This window comes from Rhinolophus ferrumequinum, chromosome 5 (assembly GCF_004115265.2).
Source record: "Rhinolophus ferrumequinum isolate MPI-CBG mRhiFer1 chromosome 5, mRhiFer1_v1.p, whole genome shotgun sequence".
In the NCBI taxonomy this organism is placed as follows: domain Eukaryota; kingdom Metazoa; phylum Chordata; class Mammalia; order Chiroptera; family Rhinolophidae; genus Rhinolophus; species Rhinolophus ferrumequinum.
This window is the reverse complement of record NC_046288.1, coordinates 82,974,471-82,996,574: the sequence shown is the minus strand read 5'-3', so window position 1 is coordinate 82,996,574 and position 22,104 is coordinate 82,974,471. Positions and strand designations below refer to the sequence as shown.

General features: G+C 46.1%; 1 protein-coding gene across 3 annotated transcripts in view; it reads left to right on the top strand.

Moving 5' to 3' along the window:
• The window catches only part of STX18 (syntaxin 18), a 107,557-nt gene that overhangs the window by 44,917 nt on the left and 40,536 nt on the right, over positions 1-22,104 (top strand). For all 3 annotated transcript variants that reach the window (XM_033105598.1, XM_033105596.1, XM_033105597.1), the window contains exon 2: positions 19,855-19,922. In XM_033105598.1, coding sequence (XP_032961489.1) covers positions 19,855-19,922 — 68 coding nt within the window. The remainder of the gene's footprint in view (positions 1-19,854; positions 19,923-22,104) is intronic.

Sequence of the window (22,104 nt, the reverse complement as noted above, 5' to 3'; positions counted from 1 at the left end):
GTTGTCATATCAGTTCTTTTGCTCTTTTCATTTACTAAAATTTTAATTGGGCCTTATGTAGTAAAAACGCTTTCATTTTATTAGGAAAAGTGAAATTAGATTCATAAACTATTTAGACTGAAGTTTTGAAAGAAGTGACCTCTCGTATGCAGTAAGAATGCTGTAGCGACTGGGTAAGCTTGTAGTTTAAAACATGCAGGATCCATGAATGCTCTGCATTAAATGAGTTTATATTTTGAGAGCAAAATGGGGGAAAAGAAAACTACGTTCCCTCCATTTTTTTAAAAAAGAGACAAGAAAATTAAGCTGAATGCAGATATTGAAAGTTCTGTAAGCTGAATGTCTGAGCAACGAAAGTAAACGCTGATTATTGTACATGTACATTTGAACCAATTTACTTTTATCTTTCAAGCGAAACATTTCCCACAGTTTTTGTGGGTTTGTATTTAAGTTGGGAAAACTTTGGAAGTTTGTGTGAAAGTATAAATAAGTTTGGGAAAGTCATGATTAGAGTTTGATAATAAACATGCAAAAAGCAAATTGGGAGACTCTATTAAAGTCAGATGTAACATTTAATAATGTTTTCTCCAAAACTCATTTTCAGAGAGAAGAATGGTGATTTATGTGGGTCTGGAACAAAGACTTTGGCTGTAATTGAAAATTATATATGAATTCTTCAACATGGATGTTTGCTTTTTTTTAAAAGAACCTCAGTGATTGTCACAGGAGTCCCAAAAATGCTCCTTTCCAATTATGGGCACAGAAATTATGGCTGTATTTATAGATCCCATTTAAAGAAAACAAAATATACACTTAGTTGCCAGGAAAATTTAAACTATTTTTTAAAAAATGTAATAAGCATTACATTTTAGCCTATAAGGAGAGTCTTAATTTTGCAAGGAGGAAAAACATTTTAGTTGGTTTTATTGAAATATAACACAATATAGAGTATAAATAAAAATAAAATTTAAAAACCTTAATCTAAAGTTTGTTTTAAATCTCATTGTTATAACATTAACCTCACAATTGCAAATTGGCATTTTATTTTTAGTTGCTTTTACCCCAACTCTTGGGGAAATTTGTCTATTTTTCACTGTAATGCTATGGTAAGTGTGGAAAGACCACTTTACTAATTATTACATATAGACACTTTTGAAATAGCAGTTGTGCCAAAATTTGATCAGATACTGACTAAAACTGTAGAGTTTTGAAGGAGTTCTCAAACATTGTCAAGTTTGACTTTCCTTTAAAAGTGTATATGTACGTGTTTGGGGAGGCAGTGTTACATTTTGATGACACTTTTATTGCTTACAACTTGATACGTGATTTTAACTGAAATTTGTTGCTGTGTTAAGAATGGAAATTTTTATATGCGTTGTGTCAAAGGCTTTACTAATGATCTGAAAAACTGTTAAAAGGGATTTTTTACTTTTAAAGCTTTAAAAATGAGTTCTGAATATGAAATTCAAATATAGGACTTAAAACTTTTTGTCTTAGTAAAACAGTCAATCTTAAAATTAGGATGAAAAGATAAGCTTTGATTCTCAAAATCAAGGTCTATAATACACAACTCAGGATCTAACCATTATTTTTCTAGTGATTTTTACACACAAATTTTTCTCTAGCAAGTGTTGTGTTAGGGGCTAATTATTTTATGCTATTTTCAATCATAAGTAAGAATCAATTTTTATGAAGCTAGTCCCCATTTTATAAAACTTAGCAGTTAGCAATTTGCTACAGGTTTTTTAAATCCTAGAAACCACTAAATTTCATTTTCATTTTTTTCAAGCAAAGAGGTTGTTAGAATGTTTTGTAACTTATTCCTTGGAATAATATTTTCTGCTTTTCTTTTTTTTGGCATGTGTAAGGAAGTACTTGAAGTTTCATGCCCTATTTACTCCAAAGAAGACCATAATGAGGGAAAGGAATCTATAGTTTTTGGAGGACAAGGAATGATGAAAGAAGGCCCTGGAGTTTGCTTGGAATTTGAACATTTGGATTCTCGGTGGAAGCCCGCATGCTCTGCATTTCATTCCCGTTCACTCAGCTGAAAGATGGCTTTGGAGGCAGGGCTCTGTATCTTGTTACCAAGCCCTCTTTCTCAGAGCTTCACGATAAAATGCACATTGACTTCTTTGCTTTTGTTTTTATAGTAGAGAAAGAATATGCTTTAATAGAGCAAAGCGCTTACACGTCGGGGGTTCGAGTGTTATCAAGCAGGGTTTTCTGTTGAATGTACATTATTGGCGTCTATCACACAGTATGGAAGTTGAATGTATGTTCTCCCTTTGTACCACCCGCAGTTGATTTCGCTCTTCTCTTTGCTGATGTGAAGCAGAAGCTGGACAAGGTAACAGTTTTGATGATGAGATTAGAGGTAGCCAGGCTGACTGTCTCCTGGCTTTTAGAGAGCCTCATAAGCTCAGGGCCACCCCCTCCCCTTGTTTAGATATTACTTGCTCTTTTGAGTTTCAGATTACAGGAGCAATTGATCTGCATGACCTATCTTAAGAACTTTAACTTTGCAGTGGAAACTTAAACCAAATGTATATCCTCAAGAGACAAATCATCTTAAAACCAGGCTGTTGTCATTTTGAGGTACTGTACTGTGCGCGGAGGAACAGTGCGGTGGAGAGCGCCACCTAGTGGTCAGGGGCTGCTCCTGCTGCGACGTGCAGAAGGTTAGAGAACTAGTAGTCTCTGTTAACTCTTGCCCTTGGCTTGCAAATAAGTGACATTTTATGTTGTTCCCAGTTCACAGTTTCTATCCAGGGTTAGGATCCCAGGAGAATGAGATTGGGGGCAGTTGTGATATGTCAGCTTTATCTGTAGTTTTCCCACTTCCGTAGGTGTATGTGCCAGTCCTTGCCGTCTTCACAAAAATTTTCTCTTTATAGTTGATCTTATAATTCAAATAAAAAGATCATTTTTAAAAATATCTGTAGGGAAGCATTCAGTGTTTGGGGATTTTATGTTTTTGAGTGTGTATTTTGAACCTTAGTAATCAGAGACTACCTTTGGGTAGAAACCGTGTGTTGCCACAAACTTGATTGCTAAGCTGTTTACCGTATGAAGGGGGAGTAGCTGCTGATTGTCAACTGTGGGTCATAACTTGTTGGTTGCTTGTTATAGAGACTTGTGCCTTTGGTGTATACTAACACATTTGCAAAAAACGATGTGAGAAAATTTCGTATTAAAACAACTTTAATACACCGTAACCACTGGCTTCAGGTATAGCTGTCCTTAATGTTGATTTTAGAGTGACAAATTCTAGATAAAATGTATCAGTCATCCGACAGACATTTGTTGAGCTAGGAACCTTGCCCAGCTTTGGGAATCCCAAATGAACATGATATATAGTTATTTCTGGGTGTACAATTTTTAAAATCTTTTAATTCTTCACCACAAAAGAGAATGAACATATTCCTGGGATGTGGAATGTACTACAGTGGAGTACAAGTGTGTTTGTTTGCTTAGTATTTTCTGCCCTGGATTGGAAGAATTTAGAAGACATTTAGCAAGTGCTTTTGGAGATGCTGACGACTAAAACTGGCAGCTTTGTTTTAACGAGTTTGGTGTGTGCGAAGTCGTCGAAGGCTGCATGAAACTCTTCTTTGGTTTGGTTTTTCAGCTCAGGCTTTATCCTTGAAGAGCCCACGCTTAGAGGTGTAGAGTGAAGAATTGAGAGTACAGGCTCTAGAGTCCATTTTGGAATATGGACCTTGGCTTTGAAACTTGCTCACTGTATGACCTTGGGAAGTTACATAGTGGCTCTACACCTCGGTTTCCTCAATGTGTTATGAGAATAACTGAGGTCAGCTGTGCAATGGGTTTAACACAGCACCTGACACGTAGTAAACACTAAATCTTGACGAGGACGATGATGGTGGGTGCTCTTCCACGTCTCCCCACTTGTGTGTGTCGTCAGGCAGCCGTGTGAGGGGCTGTCACAGGGCACTCAGCCTGCAGACAAACTCCGCGGGCGGATGGCCAGCAGCAGTGCTGGGCTGGAAGCGCTTCCTTACACCCGAGGTTGACAGAAAGGTTGTGCCTGCTCGTGCTCGTGTCCTGTTTGTTTATTGGACCGTGTTTTGTGAGCAGAGGCTCTTAACCTGAGCTCCAGAGAACGCAGAGCCTCTGAAGCTCGAAACGGTAGGCACAAGGTTTTTAGTATCTGTAGGAATATTCGTTTTCTTAAGGGAAGAGATCAGATACTACATAGCTCTTGTCAGAGTCTCAGAGGCATCTGTGCCCTGTAAAAAGGCCAAGTATACTTTAGATGGTTGTGATTCTTTCTGGAAGGACACTCGAGAGGTTAAAAATAGAACCCGTTCCTAGAAAAGGTAACTCGAATTTGAATTTTACAGTATTTGTTTTGTCTGATAGATAAATTATTTCAAGCATGGAGTTGAGATTTTAATTTGAGGGACTCACATATAAATGGAGTGCTTTCCATCTTACCTCTCTCGTCAAAGTTCTGAAGGATCATAGGAGCAAGGAAACGTTAGGAGCACAGGCTCTGGAGTGGACCCCCCGGTTCAAGTCCAGCTCCACCACTTACTAGTGAGACCTGGAGCCAGAGATTTAGCCTCTCCCCTCTGTCAGAGGGAATAATTACGGTACCTGCCTCATCGGGGGTGATGACAATTAGATGGAGTTGTAATAGGTACCAGTTAGTTGCCTATTAGAAATTGTCTTTCGTTGCCCATTTTCCCTACACCTTGCTGATGTTTGAACAGTTATAAATATTTCTAGTTTCTTATGACTAAACTTCCAAAGGTCCTATAGCTGAATTACCCTAAGTCAGGAAAATGTGATAAACGAGGCACCAAGTGCGTGGTTGCTTAGACTCATGCTTGAAACTGGAAAGCATGAAAGGAGCGAATAGAAACCAGCAGGGTCTGGGCAGAAGGAACTTCCAAGTCGATCGAGCACACGGACGTTATCTCGGGATTTCTGAGTCCTAGGACCCTCCTCTCCTGTAGCCTTTGCAGTGAGCGAGCCTGTGCGGGACCGCCGCCCAGAGCAGCAACCCTGAGGGCTTCTGCCAGGATCCCAGCCTCTAGGAATACGCGTCCTCGCTCTCCTCCTAGACTCAAACCAGCCACTCGTGATGCACAACCGAAGAAACAGCAGTCTAGTCCAACGCTGGAGAAACGAGCTGCTCGGAGCCGAACGGAAGAGTGCACACCGGAAGCCAGAGGGGCCTCTGAGCGTCGTGTGGATCATGTGTGCTTTGGAGCTTCTGCACTCAGGTTAAGCTCGACGTGCGGTGCAGCCAGAGTACAGCTGGGCCGCTGCATCGTGTCCAGGTTTGGCTTTTTTAAGGAGCTGCTTATGCCCAGGTGTCTTTCGAGGAAGTCTTGTGCAGATGCCCCGCCGTCGTGGAACTGAGCCGCCTCCGGTTGCCTCTGCCACTCCCGACTTTGCTCTGTGCCCTTACCTGCCTGTGCTGCGGCCTTGGTACACGGGGGGGGGGGGGGCACCCACTGCCATCGAGGGAGTTAAACTTGGGCTCTACAGCCAGACTGTGTGGGGCCAAACTGTGTTGTGTCCCTGACTTCCTGTGGAACCTAGCACAGCGTGTTTACCTTCTTTCTGGGCCTCAGTTTCCTTCTCTTTCATAGGAGAGAAGAACAGTACCTACCTCACAGGGGTCATTGCGAGGGTTAAATAAGTTAAATAATGTCAAGCTCCTAGATAGGGCCCGGCGTACAGTAAGCCCGCCGTGCTCTTCACTGCTGGGATCGCCACCACCTGTCCTCCAGGTGTGCTGGATTTGTGCCAAATCCAGTTTCATTTCTTCTTCTGACTCTGCAGCTTTCCACTCACCTCCACGGCGCCATGGTTTTGCGAGTGACCTTCCAGGCCCAGGCCTGCACGCCTCCCCTTCCATCTGCTGCCCCATGCAGTCCACAGTCCAGGCTGCCCTGGCCTCGTGGGTGAGACCCAAACAGCGATGAAGAGGACGCGGAAGAAAACCTGGACTGATTGAGCACCTACTGTGTGCCACACTCTTTCCAGACATTCTTTTCATTGACGACTTGTGGTCACTCAGAGTTACTGTCTCAAGTTTATACGTCAGAGGTTAAGGCTTGAAGAAGTTAAATAACCTGCGCAAGGCCATGTCGTAGTGACAGAGCTGGGCTCTGAACCAGGTCTGTAAGACTCCAGTCTGTGCTTCAATTACCCAGACTGGGGAGAATGCCACACACACGGTCTCTGCCCCTGCAATCTCTACATACACAGTCTCTGCAGGCGCAGCCTCTGCACACACGTGTTCTACACACACACTCCACTCAGCCTCCAGACCAGACAGGGTTTGGATTGACTCTGAACAGCAGTGCGGAGCCATGTCAGATCCTTGGGTCGGAACCTCCTGTTGTCTCCCTCCTCCCTCCCTTCCTCTCTTTGTCACCTTCTTTCTTCATGTACCTGGCCCACACTGGGTCTAACGTATTTGTCCAGGGAACAAATAGAAGAGGTTTCCAAGCACACAGAATACAGAATGGTGCCCGTCCCCGGTCTCACTGTACTCGGGGGGTTTGTGAGGCAGGTAGGTGGGGAGAAGACGAGCTTTCAGATGCTTTTGTGGAGGAAACAGTGTTTTAAATCAGGGGGGTCCAAACTGCGGCCCGCGCATGATCCATTGTTAATTGGCCCCCAGCAAATTCCAAAAATATATTTAGTTTACTTAAACCAGGTGAGGCAATACGGACTTCACCTCGAGTGAGTGGCCCGGCTGTTTGTGTATTTTACCGCATATGGCCGTTGGTGAAAAACGTTGAAAAAAGTTTGGACATCCCTGTTTAAAATGGACTGAACAGCTGGACTGTTAGGGCATCTGTGAGCTGATTGTCCACAGGGAGGGGTCTGTAACTCCATGCTGCTTTTTTCAGCCCCGTTTTCATCCCGTTTTTTTAACTGATGAGTTTTAGTTACATGTCTTTAATGGCAGAATGATCAGAATGGCAAATGACAGGAAGCCACGTGAAAATATGAATATAGTGAAGACACATAGTTTATCAGCAGCAGCTGAAGAAATGATTTGAGTTGCTGTTCAGTCAGCTTGACTCAGTGACGTGAGTGAGCTTGCCCTTAGGTGGCACTCATGGAAGCCTACAGGCTAGAACAAGGGAGGCTGGGGTTTTGCTTTCCTGTGCGCTTCCCGCTCACGCACAGGGGTGGAGTCCCCCGTCTGAGTCTTCTCCCCACTCGAAGCTAAACATTCTCAATCCCCTCGAGAATTCTTTACTCTCCTCGGAATGCAGCAGTTTATAGGCCTCAAAAATCACGTGTGGTCCTGAGAAGGGGCTCATCCCCTCGATGCCGATGAAAAGAGCACTGTTCCATGAGCAGGATGGGTGACCTGGCAGAGGCGGGGGCTGCCTCCACGCACCGCAGGCCGGTGCTGTCTGCCAGGCTCTGGCCAGTCTCGAGACTCCAGGAAGGGCCATCCTTCCTCGCTTCATACTCTGGGAACCATCGAGTACGTGCTAATAAGTAGCAAGGTCACAGACCCAGGAGTGGACCGAGCTTCACAAATGGGGGCACTGTGCTCCATGCATGCACTTTGGGGAGCTGGAAGCATGGGAGTGAAAGTGTTTAATTAGAGAAAAGAGTGATCGTGATGACAGTGGGATGTAAAGAGAAAGGTGGGGCCAGAAGGAGTGAGGAGGAAAAGCTTGAGAACCTGATAGGCTTTTGCTTTTTCTTGAGGTTGAAGGGTCGTAGACCTGTTTTAAAATGGAAGTTGCATTGAGCGTCATGGGTCATTAAGCATCGTATGGTGCGACTCAACTTTTAAAGTTAAGTCACAAGTTCTTTCATTATGTCATTAACACTAAGAATGTAAGATTTTACTGCTTTTTAATTTCTGAATTTCTTAAAAGGGGGTAGGGCATAATAGAAAGGAGCAAACCTTTTCAGGTTGCTAGAAAGTTAGTTGCTAATATAAAAAATTAGACCACCAAATTCATCCCAACTAGTGTCAGGCGTCCTTGTCCCTCTGTGTAACCGTCCCTGTTGTCTGTACTCAGGACTGTGAAGCCAGCATTGAAGCATCGAACTAGTAAACCCAACCTCCCTCCTTTTTCATGCGTGCATTTCTGTCTGTCTCTTAAAAACACATGCTGAATTCTAGAAACTACAGTCCAGTAAGGTTGGCATTGGTTCTCGACGGCTTATTTTGAAAGGTTATTTAGCTACTGGTGACAGTTTTTCCTCGATCACGATCACCCTATGTCCTTTTTCTAATGAGGTTTCCAGACTAATGGGGTAGAGCATGTTATACATTCAGCTAACATACGTATAGTGTTAGATGTGCACCCACGCATGCATATATCTAACGTATGTAGCATACATACATCCCACTAACATAGCATCCAGCTGACAGACCCAGCATGCCTCAAGGAAGGCTTTATGCAGACACAGTGGGAAGTGAACCCAGGACGCCAGGGCCTCCGTGGGCCCAGCACATTGGAGTAGAAGTTTGGCTGATGAGAAAGCAGACCTTCCAGGCAGAGAGAAGAGCAGGCGCCAAAGCGCAGAGGCGGAAAGAAGCGTCTGGGTGAGGGAGAGGCTCTGCGGTCGTTGGGAATGCTCGGGAATGCGGGCAGGTGCCAGCGGCTGTGGCAGCCCGTCCGCAAGTTGAGTGGACAGGCCCCGCTGACCAGTTTAATGTGTGGGGTGAAAAGGGAAGAGATTTCCTAACTCGGGGGATCGCCCTTCCTCTTTGGGGGGATGGGGCCAGGAGGGTTGGGTGGGAGCAGTCGGATAATCAGCATTTTGGGACATGTTGATTTTGACGTTCCAGTGGGACCTGCCGTGGACAGTGGAATCCACTCATCTGGAACTGGGGGCGAGCCAGGGGCTCGGTGGACGTTGTCAGTAGGCAGTAAATAAGCTGTGGGTGGGAATGAGTGGGTTTAGCAGGAGAGTGTAAGGGCTGAACGTAACCTTCACAGGTTAGCCAGAGCACAGGAGGCAGTGAATGAAGGTGAAGAAGTGGTGGGGTTTAAGAAGAGAGCCTGGAGAGAGTGGGCCCCTGGAAGCCAAGGGAGGACAGTGCTTCCGGAGGGGTAGGGGGAGAGCTTCAGGGGCCTGTGTGAGAGCTGGAAGGATGGCCTGGGCTCCCACTGTGTCCCGCAGTCATGGAAGGGTGGCAGGGTGGCATCACGCAGTTCCCCACTCGGGCGAGTGATAGGTGCGCCCACAGTCCTTGCTTACGGAACAATTGCTGGAAGAGAAGAAAAGCATAAGAAAGGGGCAGTTCCCACAGGCAACCCCTGTCAGGCTCGCTGGTGTGACCCCAAGCACTGGTGGAATGTCTGTGGCCATGCCAGGTGCTTTTGTGGGTGACTAGTCACTGGGGAGCTTCTCTAACACGGGGACGGGACGCAGCCCCTGCTGGGACTCCAGCAGGCTGTGCTGGTTGTAAAGTTTGAGCTGTAATTGGTACTGTTGCATTTTTCAATTATGACTGAAGGGAGTGGATTCGGAATTTAGTTAGTGGGCCTCCAAATTAAACTCGGGAACATGATCCTTGTGAAAAATCATTTTAGCTTATCAGTAGTTGGCAAGCATTTATACAACAGTGGTTGTTGGCCGTGCCTCTGGCTGCACACTAAACCGAACAGCAAGCTGTGTCCACTGATTGAATGAAAAAAATAATGATTTTGTGTTCCCGGGAACTTTTTACAATATGCCAGAGGGACCTACTGGAGTCTCTTTAATCTTGAACAATGGTTGTTTCTTGCAGAGGCAAATTATGCAAATCGGTACTTAGTGTTTCATAATCAATCAGGTCTTTGTTGGCAGTGTTGTGAGTGCCAGCAGAACAGAATTCCTATCATCCTGGGGGGGCGGGAGGGGCGGCTTGCAAGTCAAGCCACTGCTGCGATCAGCAAAGGACGCTGTGACTGCTTTGAACTCTCCGTCCAGTTAAAATGCCGCTGTCCTTTGAGAAGAACCCTACCGTTTTGTACCAGGGTTTTTGTTTTGCAGCTTAGCTTCCTTTGGGTAATTGACAAAACACCCACGACGGAGCAGCTAGCAGGACTGTTCTGTGGGTGACACGTATAAACAAAGCTGGGCCCGCCGCCTGGGATGGCAGATGGCAGCCATGCCCCTGAGCTCCCTTTGTGTGGAAGCTTCGCGGACGCATCCAAGTGCACATATGTATTTAAGAACAGTGTCATTTCAGCTTCTGCCGGCGCAGGACAATTAACCTTTAATAATCCTTTGATTCCTGATCAAAAACAAAGAACCCGAGACATTTTAAAAGCCCTTGGGAAAAGCTTGTATTTTTGAGAGTTCCTGTCGCTCCTGCCGCTCTAGTACTTGAGTCGCCACCTAGCGGACGCCGTCAAGTATGTGGCGGACTTCCCGTGTTTGAGTTCATTTTCCCGGCTGTTAATTCACCGAGCGGTAGAAAAGCGGTTCACTTCGGAGCATTGATGACTGTTGAGGAACCGCCGCGGGCTAGGTGTATGCCTGAGCAGCTTGTCAGAGACGGGAACACACTTCAGAACAAGGTGGCAGCATGCAGGAGGGTCCTCTACCTGGCCTGGAGACCAGAGAAGACGGCAGGGGTATCACTGAGCGAGTCTTAGGAGTCGGAGGAAGTCAGAGGCTGGGATGGGGAGGTCGGGGAGGGGGCCATGGGGGGCCGCGGGCGTAAGGAATTGAACGTCGTCCTGTGGGTACTGGGGAGTCAGTGTACACTTTTAGTCAGGGAAGTATGTGGGAAGGGGTACCTTTGGTTTAAAAATGTTTTTTTGTCTGATCGCAAAGACTACACACTAATCGTAGAAAATGTTGAAGTACAAGGTATTAAGAATAAAGCGGTATCTCTAAGCCCTACCACCCAGAAACCATCAGTATTTGGTGAGCAGTCTTTGGGGTTCCTCTCGGTCATGTAAACAGCATGAGGTGCGCCTGGCATGTGTGTTACATCAGTGGATCACACGGTACATGCTTGGGCCATCGTGGCTTTCCCCACGCCACAACACGCTTGTGGGAAACCATCCCTGTCAGCAGCCCTGGATGGGCCCAGATCACAGCGGCCGGGTTGGGACGTTTGTTTCTGTTTGGTCTCGTCATCAAGCCTGTAAGAGTAAGGACAGGTCACAGGCATCTTCTTATACCCGTCAGATGCGTGTACAGGAGGGAACCACACCGCTGCTGTTTCACAGTGAGCTTACCTTCGTGGTAATGGGCTGCACGGAGAACTTCAGTCTCGATGGATTGGGGAATTTCCTTATTAAAATACAGCCACTTGCAGTGAACTGCATTTATCTTCAGAGAAAGACAGGGAGGAGTCAGATGAACACCTGTAGTTTTAGAATGCAGTTCAAATAAATGGATTGGTTACGTAGCAGCTTCCGGAAGAAGCCAGATCCTGGCTGATCCCTTTAGCTTCGTGCCCGTCCCTACTGCCCCTACCTGTACACAAATCACCTGAACAAATCACCTCAGCGTTGGGTACTCGAGATCCCAAAACGCTCCATCTATGCTGCTGGTAAAAGCAGCCCTCAGAGCTGCCGGCTCAGGTGGGACCACAGACGGGGGCACCGTTGTGGGTAGGCTGGTCTCCCATTTGTTTTGAACCATTTATACGTAATGTGTTACCTCATCTGTAAAGTGGGATTATCATGGCCTCTATCTCGGGGCTGTTGGAAGTAAGTGAGCTAATGGATACAGAGCATTTAGTGTGGTGCCTGCCCCATAGTATGCACTCAGTAAAAGGTAGCTCTTAACACATGTACTACTATTTATTCAAATATATTTTTACAGCCCTCCCTTTGTAGTAAAGCCCAGGGATATTAAGCAACTTGCTCAAAACGTCATTTGGCAAAACTTAAGAGTTTAGGGGAGCTTATACAAACACCTCTTTTCCCCAGCCCAACTTTGGAGGCACCTGAAAGAGAAATACAGGAGTCAGAATATGAAAAAGCCAAATGCAGAGCCCGGCTTTCGATGTGTGGCTACACACAGGTGGAGCGTCGACCAGAACAGGCCCTCCCTGCTGGCGGCTGCCAGGCAGCTCACCTTGTCCGAAAGCAGGTCATAAACCAGGTGCGGCGGTCCTCTTCCTTCCGGGGCCCGGAACGTTCAGCTGAAAGAAGTCCCTCCAAACGAAGCCTCAGGAGTGGGAGTCAGGGTCCCTCTCTGCAGTAGGTAGCAGAACAGAGATTAGTGTGAAGGAACCTCGGCCAGCTTGTGGGTCGCTCTTCCCCCCCCCACTTTCCCCCGCCCCTCCCTCTCCCCCTCCCACTCCCTGCCCCCTCCCCTCCCTCTCCCCTCCCCCGCCCCTCCCCCTCCCCGCCCCTCCCCCTCTCTCCTGCCCTGCTCCACGCACACCCCACACTGAGTCTTGCCCACAGCCTGCTCCTCTGCCCACGCCCCATCCCCAGCCAGAAGCTGGGTGGAGATGAGCTCAGTCGTAGGGAAGATGTCGTGTCCTGGAAGCTGCCTTCATTGTTCCTTTGACCCCTGTTCTGTGGTAGTTTGCCGATTGATACTCAGGATAAACTGGTCCCCACTGGACAGTCTTTCTGACCATCCTGTCTCCTTGCTCACACCTGTGGGCCTTCTCTCAGCATCCCTGTCTGTGGTCTTGCCCCTTCTGGGCCTCCTGGGTAGCAAAACACTAGGAGCAGCAGCCGACCTCAGAGGAGGTGACTTCAGCCAGTGAAAACATCCCCTTTAGTTATGCGCATGCTCCCACTGTGCCATATAAGGGATTTGACATGAGCGCTGTGTGTGGAAACACTCAGAACGCCTTCCTTGGAGATCTTTCTGTATCCGCTGTAGTTAAAAATGTTTTTTAAATCAGTACACACAAATATTCTCACATGAAAACCCTGCCTATATATATTTCTGTGAAGAAAAACCTCAGTTAATTAAGCTAAGTAAGTAGTAGTAGTTTTATTAGCCTTTCGGTGGCATCATGTAGAATAAATGCCATAGCCTTTGAGCCACAGAGCTGCAGTCCATCCCAGTTCTGCCACTCATTAGCCTTGTGACCTTGCATGGGCCTCTGTTTCCACGTTCATTAAATGGGAGTGAGGGTAGTGTCTACTTCATCTGATTGCTGTGGGGGCAGTAAATGACAGAGCCCACACACGGCGGGTGCTCAGTAAGGGGCAGACTCTGTTCGCCAACTCGAGTGCGTAGTGAGTGCATTGTTGAATCCAGATACCAGAAGGAAAGCATAGCTTGATGTTGCTCACTGGCTGCGTTTCCCAGCTCCCAGCCCTCCCCCTTGTGGTGTCTGTACTAGAAAACTGCAATTGCTAAGAATCTTTGCTTACACTTAGGGGTCAAGAACTCAAACCTGATTCTTAGAATGCCTGGGTTCCAGCCAGGCTTTACTGCAGGCGTTCCCGAGCAAATTAGCTGCCCTCTGTCTCAGATTTTCTCATCTGTAAAATGGGTATGATGATGCGTCCTGTCCCATGGGGGCTGTTGGGAGAATGAGATGAGCTGATAGGCCAGAGCTCTGGCAATGCTGCCTGGTACATTGTTAACTCTCAGTGGAGGTGGGGGTGGTGGTAGTTTTTTTAAAGTGGCACTTTAAAGGGAACTTTAAGCAAAGATTGCAAGTACTTGGAAATAAAGTAGCTAGAGATGGTGGGTGGGATTTAGTTGTTGGTTCAAGTGTGGGTTACTAGTTTGGCCACAGAAAGTCTGTACTTCAAAATGGCTAAAAATGTTAAGCGAAGAAAGTGCTAAATGGGAGATTTTTAAAAATAATATTTGATTAAGGAAAACCTAAAATACATACTACAGTAGACAGAATGGTGTAAGGAACCCCGTGTACACACAAACCCATCTTCAACAAGTCAACAATTATCAACTCATGACTGGTCCTGTTTCATCTGTTATTCACACCTCCCCCCCATATTATTTTGAAGCAAATCCCAGGTATATCATTTGACTTGTAAATTTTTCGGTATACATATCCCTAAAAAATACGGGGTTTAAAAACAAAAAGAAATAAAAACAATCATAATACATAATATTATTATCATACCTAAATAAAAAAATCATAATTCCTTAATATCACTACAAGTTAATTGGCAGATTTTTTTAAACCAGGGAAATAATGATACACAGGAGGCATTAAAATGAATTTAACATCAAATGATGCTGGAAAACACCAACATACTCATCAATTTAACAGTAACGATGCTAGTCCAGCGAGGTAAGGGCCTAGTCCGAGCTCTATCGGTAATACCACCTCTCGGGGCTTTGGTTTCTTTCCACTAAGAAAAATACCTATTTCCATAGGCTTGTTTTCAGAATCAAATGAAGTAACCCACTCCTCCCACTCATGGTTTGGAGGAGATATTAAATAAATATAGCATTCCTTTCTTCCTTTCTTTTTTAGCTACAGTTCAGTTCTTACTTTAAACCACAGTTTTTGTTAGAAATGAAGGGCTCTCTATGTCCACCTCCGTCGCCTCCGATAGAGACATGTTTATGTGATACGGCTGTGTCGTCAGAACCACAGCTCTCTGGTGTGGAAGCTTGCACCTGGACTGTGAGACGGAAGATTGTTGACTTTGGGAGAACCCGTCGTCTCTGTGGAGCTCCTCAGGCTGCAGCTTCTCAGTAGATTTTACCTGCTGGTTGACGCTGTACCTTCCAAACGCACCTCACTGACTTTCTAGGAAAATCATGTGCACAAATCGCCAGTGTATTCCTCTTCACTTGTTTCCTCACTCAGTTATCTAAGTGCAACCTCGTGATAACTTTCGATACGATTTTGATCCAACCCGTAGGTCAGGAATAATCAGATCTTTTTCTATTGGATTGCCCCCCGCCCTTTTTGTTTCTCCTTTCTCCTTTCCAACATGTAGGCGCTACTGGAGATACAATGAGCAGCACATAGATCCTGACCTCAGGGAACTTAATTGAAGTCTGGTGGGTCACAGATAAATACTTGGACTCTACATGGAAAGGCCTAAGGGCAGTGTTAGGGAAGGTGTCCTGGGGCAGGTGAACTTGGAGCAGGACCTACGGGATGCGCAGGGGTTCTTCGGGTGGCCTGGGCGTGGGGGACAGAAGAGGGCCGCTCCACGCAGAGCAGGGCAGCCTCAAGGCCCAGAGCTGTGAGGATGGGGCGGCCCCCACGCCCAGGCCTGGGAAAGGCCCGCGACGTGGTGCAGCCCCAGAGCTCTCCCTGAGCTCCCCTTGCATCTTGTCACCCACCTGTCCCACAGAGACCCTCTCCCTACGCCTACTCCCCATGTCACTCAGTGATAGCAAGACTAAGAGAGTGACACTAGTTTTAGATCTTTATGGGCTAATGTACTGTCATTTCACTCTGATTTTCTTGTCTAACTTGACACTAGAAAGATGGCCTCCTTTTAAAAGTAAGAGGCATTCTCTTTAGATACATATGAGGACTCTTTAACATTAGCACTGTATGTGGAAATATTAGAGATCCAAAGCGTACAATTATTCAACCTCTGTAAATGTTTGAAAATGTCAGAGTTGTGTGAAATGTAATATGCTATCTTCGGCAGTTTATTCTGAAAAATAGGACTAAACACAACAGTAAACAGATCAGAGCTCGGCCCCGAATCTTTACAAAGACGGTGGTAGTCCTGTGAGTGAGCTGTCAAATCAGTCTTAAAATAACCCTATCATGTGTTGCTGTTTGGGGAATTGAAGTTGTCTATTTAGGTAAATCAAAGACCGATTGAAATTTTTTCTTCTTTACTGATTTGTTGTGATTTGTGCGTATGATTCTTTCTTCCTGTTTTTAAAAAATAAATTTTACTAGGGAGTATTGGGGGACAGTGTGTTTCTCCAAGGCCCATAAGCTCCAAGTTGTTGTCCTTCAATCTAGTTGTGGAGGGCACAGCTCAGTTCCAAGTCCAGTCTCTGTTTTCAATCTTTACCCTGTTTCCCCGAAAATAAGACCTAGCTGGACAATCAGCTCTAATGCGTCTTTTGTAGAAAAAATTAATATTTATATTATATTTATTATACTTATTATATTTATTATATTATGCCCAGTCTTATAGTAAAATAAGACCAGGTCTTATATTAATTTTTGCTCCAAAAGACGCATTAGAGCTGATTGTCCGGCTAGGTCTCATTTTCGGGGAAACACGGTAGTTACAGGAGGCCCAGCCCACCATCCCATGTGGGAATTGAACCGGCAACCTGTCGTTCAGAGCTCGCGCTCTAACCAGCTGAGCCGTCTGGCCGTCCCTGTACGTGTGTTTCTTAATGCTCATTTATTTCTTTTCATTCTTGGCATTTGAAATATTACTTTATACATTGTGCTCATGTTAAGTATTGAGTTATTATACTGATGATATTATTAAGTCAGTAATTACTTAACCTCTTAACTTATCAAGAATTCCATTTAATCCTGAATAACCTTAATTCCATTTTAATAAATTCATTTTATAGAAATTTGTCATTATAGAGCATACGAAATTGGGATCACATTTGTTATACTTTAAGTGAAACCTCTTATAATTATGTTTTTTGAGATTCCCGTGGGGCCTTCCTGTTCCTGGCACTGAACCCCATGTACCATTTCACCCTGGTAGACTAGAACTAGCTAAAGAGAGGGGTGGGGTGGGCAGGGGGTCAGCAGCTGGAATTAGCCTATGTAGTAGATTCCTTTGGACCTTTTAAAACTTTTTATGGAAAACTTTATGACTCCTGAAAAAACCTGTTTGGGATATTAAGGTTCTAAGTAAGTGTGCTGTGGACTGAATGCTTGTACCTCCCGCCCTCATTCATATGTCGGAGCTTTCCTCCCCAGTGTGACGGTATTGGGAGGTGCGGCCTTTGGAGTCATTAGGTCATGAGGGTGGAGCCCTCGTGAACGGGATCAGTGCCCTTAGGAGAAGAGACACAGAGAGGAGCCCTCTTTCCATCGTGTGAAGATTCAGCAAGAAGGCAGCTGTCCGCAAACCAGGAAGACGGCCCTCACCGGATGTGAGAAATAAATGTTTGTTGTGGAAGCCACCCAGCCTACAGTATTTTGTAATAGCAGCCCAAAGGGACTAAGACGAGGTGTATTCGTTTCTTATTGCTGCTGTAACAAATCACCACAAATCAGTGGCTTAAAACAACACACATTTATTATCCTAAACTTGTGTAGGTCAGAGGTCCAAAATGGGACTCCCTGGGCTGAAATCAAGGTGTTGGCAGGGCTGAGTTCTTTTCCAGGGAGACTCTAGAGGACACTGCATTTCGTGGCCTTTTCTGGTTTGGAGCGACTGCTCTCATTCTTGGCTCCCTTCCTCCGTCTTCAGAGCAAGCATCCTTGGATCGAGTCCTCCCATTGCGTCACGCCGACTCTCTTCTGCCTCCCTCTTCCACATGTAAGGGCCCTTGTGATTATAGAGGGCCCTCCCTACTGGGTCCTACTTTAAGGTCAACGATGAGCAACTTAGGTCCATCTGCTCTGTGAATTCCCCCTTGTCATGTAACATAACAGTCACAGGTTCCAGGGACGGGCACGTGGCCATCTTGGAGGGAGGGAAGTGGCATTATTCTGCCTACCGCAGTAGGCGTAACCCTCTGGGATTACGAGTATGCAGTGCCCACTATATAGCCAAAATTTAGTAGAAGTTTTTGAGGCTCTGCTTTGCCCAGGAACTTCCTGACGAGCTCTGGGGAAAGAGAGAGGGGTCCCTTTACCGTCCAGGAGTTTGCAGTCTGGTGACGGGAAGTCAGTCCATAACTCATCACGTGGTCCCCACGAAGGAAGAGATGCTAAAACAGATGCATGTGCATGAATGGGGTCTGGCTGTGCCTGGGCGTGTGCAGGGGTCTAAGGAGGAGAAGAGGAGCTTGGAGGAGGAGGAATTCGCGATGGAGAAAAGGTGGACAGGGCACTCCAGGGAAAGGGAGAACCACGTGGGTGTGTGGATTGGGGCGCCCTGGGGCTGGGAGCGTGGGGGACTGAGGCCACTCGGGGCTTCTGCAGCTGCACTGGGCAGGGCCTTGGACTTGACTCCGTTGGTGGGGCCCAGAGGTTACACGTTGGCTGCCCTTTGGCAGCGGAGCCCACAGAGCGGCTTCTTTGGCTGCAGTGCACTTTACGACCAGAATTCACCACCGCCAGGCGTATTGCACCCATCCACTGTCCTTGCGTTGCTCATCTGCATTGTTTACCTGGCCCCGCATGGGTAGGGGTTGGGGACGAGGATGGACACTGAACGTTTTAAAACAGGAGAGTAACTTGATCAAATCTTGCATGTGATGCAGTAAACACCTCGCTTGCCCATCTCTGCATTTTTTTGCAATACACGTGAAAGTCAGATTTTGTAATGCAGTTTAAGTGGGGACAGAAGTAGGCGTGTGAGGAAGGCGTGCCGCATTTGAACTCAGCCCTGAGTTCGAGTGTGAGCTCTGTCGTGCACTAGATGTGTAACCTTGGACAAGTCACATAGCTCCTATGAGGTCCCCAACTGGTGAATGAGGGCAGTGAGATCAGGGACCCCGAGGGCTGTGGGGAAGAGAACATGGTCAGTACGTGGCAGGTACCTGACAGCCAGGGATATTGGACAGACTCAGTCATTGTTGTCTGATCCGTAAGTGAGTATTGTGGCAACACTTGGTTTTTCTTTGATTCTAGCTCTTAAAATGCCTGAATTACATTTATTGGTGTAGACTGTGGGAAATCTAACTGAACCGCTGCTGACCTAGCCCCAGACAAACGCCACGTGTTTCTGTTGTGATAAATACCACTTTTGTGTTCAGACAGACATGCTCATTCCACAGTACCTATTGGCCCCCTTCTGTGCTACACATTGTGTTTAGAACTGTGGGGGGAGCTGTGCAGCCCCTCGTCGTGTGGCTCATAATGCCACCGACAAGCACGTATGTGACGGTTAAGACAGAGCAGGATACTGAGTGCCAGGTGGGTGGTAAGCACAAGTGCTTTCAAATTCAGAGCAAAGCGCAAATTAGCCTGACGTGGCCTTGACAGAAAAGGCTTCATGGGAAAGGGGCGGTTCAGCAGACCCTCAAGGCTGGGCGGGCGGTATGTGTTTGGAGGAAGTTCAGAGGACAGGAGGGGACCCGTGTGAGCGGTGGCCAGAGGGCGGAGCAGGCTGCCAGCTTCATCATTCTCTCCTGGAAACACTTTCGTCCCATCCACATGATCCTAGGTTTCTTCCTACATCTGGTTATTTTATTTTATTTTTTAACCCCTAGGTCGATGCACACAGGACTTGACACATAGTAGGTGCTTTAAGTTTTTATGATTCTAGAGATCAGTCATCACAAACAGAATCCTTTGTCCTCTTGTGTTCTTTTTGTCGTCCCTGAGGCAGGCCATAGGGAAGACAGAGACGTGCTGGGTAGGGATAAACTGTAACTCTGAATCTTGTAACTCAAGGTTCACATAAGAGGGGCATAGCCCTTCTTATGACTGTGCAAGCTCCAGCCTGAGGACCCATCCCTGGAACACTTGGAGGAAGGAACATGTGACGGGAAAATTATAGATATAAAGCACGTAAAGGAAGGAGCTGGCCTGTGTTGAGCACGTGCTGTATAGACCCCAGACATGCATCGTTTCATTTAATCTCCAGCCTCCTTGGAGATTATTTCTTCATAATGTCATAGATCACAACAAGTACAGGAAAAAGGAACCATTAATAAGAGACCAAGGCCCAGGAATGTGGGTAACTTTGGGGGAGTCACCCAACGAGCTTGTGATTGTACAAGAGTTTAAAACCAAAGTTATCCAGTTTGTAGCTTCAAAATCTTTCTACAACCTGCATTCCGTTCTCTGTAATTTAAAATTTATTACATGTGATTGTAACATATCTATTTAAACTGTTTTTGTGTTTTGTTTTTTCATTTTAGATTTCGCACATTGGCAAACTGAGAGATTTTCTTCTAGAACACAGGAAAGATTATATTAACGCTTATAGGTAAGTGCGTCTTTTTACCATAACTTTGCCAACCGTGTTCTTTTCTGCACCTATATTCCTTTTGAGCTTTTTATTCTCACTTTTTATTTAACACCTCAGGGCTGTAATGGGGACGGTCAGTTTGGCAGTGGTACCTACAGAGCTCCCCTGACCAGCGTGGGCGCCGCCAGCATGGGCCCCGTCCTGAGTCCACACGTCCCCACGGCAGCAGCTTCTGTCCTCAGACTCCCACTGCTGTGTGTGCCGTACGTGTGAACATGCAGGCGTGACAGAGACTGCGTCTCACTCAGTAAATATTTGTGACACACATGAGGGACGATGCAGCTCAGATGACAGTGCCATCTGGAGAGCGCAGCTCTTGCTCCAGGGAGGGTTTTGGTGAGGCTGTTTATTAAAAAGAGAGAACGCGTCTTGATCGGGGTTTCCACAGTGGTTTCTGGACTAGACTGCAGGTCTCAGCAGACACGGAGCCAGCGTCTCCGTGCAGGCGCCTCCCTCCTGCTCTTCCTGACCCACGTTTGCGCCTGGCTTTGGTATGGCGTTTCTGCCACAGGATGCCGCTTCCCGCGTGTCACGTCAGCTAGTGGCAAAGTGGATTGGCCATCCGAAATGACGTCCTTAGGGGCATCTTGTACAGGTTTCATCTTCATGAAAGAAACCAGGGTGTTTGCACTTCAGAAGCCTTCCTCTCACGAAGTTAGAGAATACAAAAGAAATCCTCTGATCTTTTAACAACCTTGTCCATATATACAAAAATAAAAGTATTTCATATAAATTCATTAACAGAGAAAATAATTGTACCTCAGGTGACTTTTAAAATTAACCCCTGCCACTTTGTCCACTTAAACAACATTGGCAGCTTTATACTTTTGAGTGTATTTTGTTTGTATAATTTGGGAATATATTAAATTATTCTGTTGCATGGTACCAAAAATCATTATTCTAATATATAGTACCAAGGGGACCTTGTTTTTAAGCTCTTAGTCCAAATGATTGGTGAGCACTAGATGGCAGTGTAAATTCTGTTTCTAACAGTGTGTTTGTATATCAGATGCTAATTGTATTGTCCATAAAAATGGAGGCTGTAGTCATTTGGGAAACTTAACAGCACCGGTACAAACCCTTGGTTTGCAGCTCCTTTGTTTGGTGCCTGACAGCTTAGGCCACAGGTGTGCTTTCGTGGAAAAGCTCACTTCCCTTTGCCTTGAAAAGCCATCCAGCAGGTGAAGACTTTGAAGTAGGTTTAGTGCAAGCCACCCTCCCCCTTATTCACTTATGAACCTGAAAATGTCATTTAATCTGTAAAACCCAGTGTCTTTCCCTAAACCAGGCCTCAGCAAACTGTAGTCTGCAGGCCAAGTCCAGCCTGTCGTCAGCGTGTTTGTACAGCCTGTGAGCTAAGGATAGTTTTTACACTTTTAAATGGCTGGGGAAATAATATTTGACCACATATGAAAATCATATGAAATTCAGATTTCAGTGGTCATTAATAAAGTTTATTGGAACACTACCACGCCCATTCGCTGACATCTATCTTTGGCTTCTTTTCTGCTGCTCCAGCAAAGCTGAGTGGCTGTGACAGACCACGTAGCCTGCAGAGTGTAACATTTTACTACCAGGCCCTTTTCCGAAAAAGTTTGCAGAGTCCTGCTCTAAATAATGGAGGTATTGGGAAATTCAAACAAGACAATATATCTGAAATGCGGTGCAAAAAGAAAAGAAGCAATGGATTTATAAAAAGATTATTATATCGGGGTGCTGTAACTTTGCAATAGTTTTAAACGTTTGGTTGTAACAGTGGTATTAAGACAGTTCTCGAACAGCACAGCTCAGCTCCCACCACTTTGTGCCAGTGTCCCAGGCCACCAGGGCACAGACTCACTCTGAGTCCCTTTCTCTGATGTCCCTCAGTATAGCGGGCCTTCCCCTTTCCCGACATCGATGACAGCAAACGCTGGGACTGAGGACCAGTCCCAGCCCTGCCACTTACTGCTATGGCTCCAGCATCAGAAAGAACTGCAGCTCCTGAGGCTTTTCTAGGCTTGACCAGTCCATTGCCCGAGTAGACACTCAGTCTTGACTCCTTTTGCTGGTCGCAGCCAGTCATTGCCAGCGAATTGCACTCTGAGTTCCATTCCTCCCCTGTCAGTCACCCCTAAGCGGCAGTCTTAGTTCTGCCAAG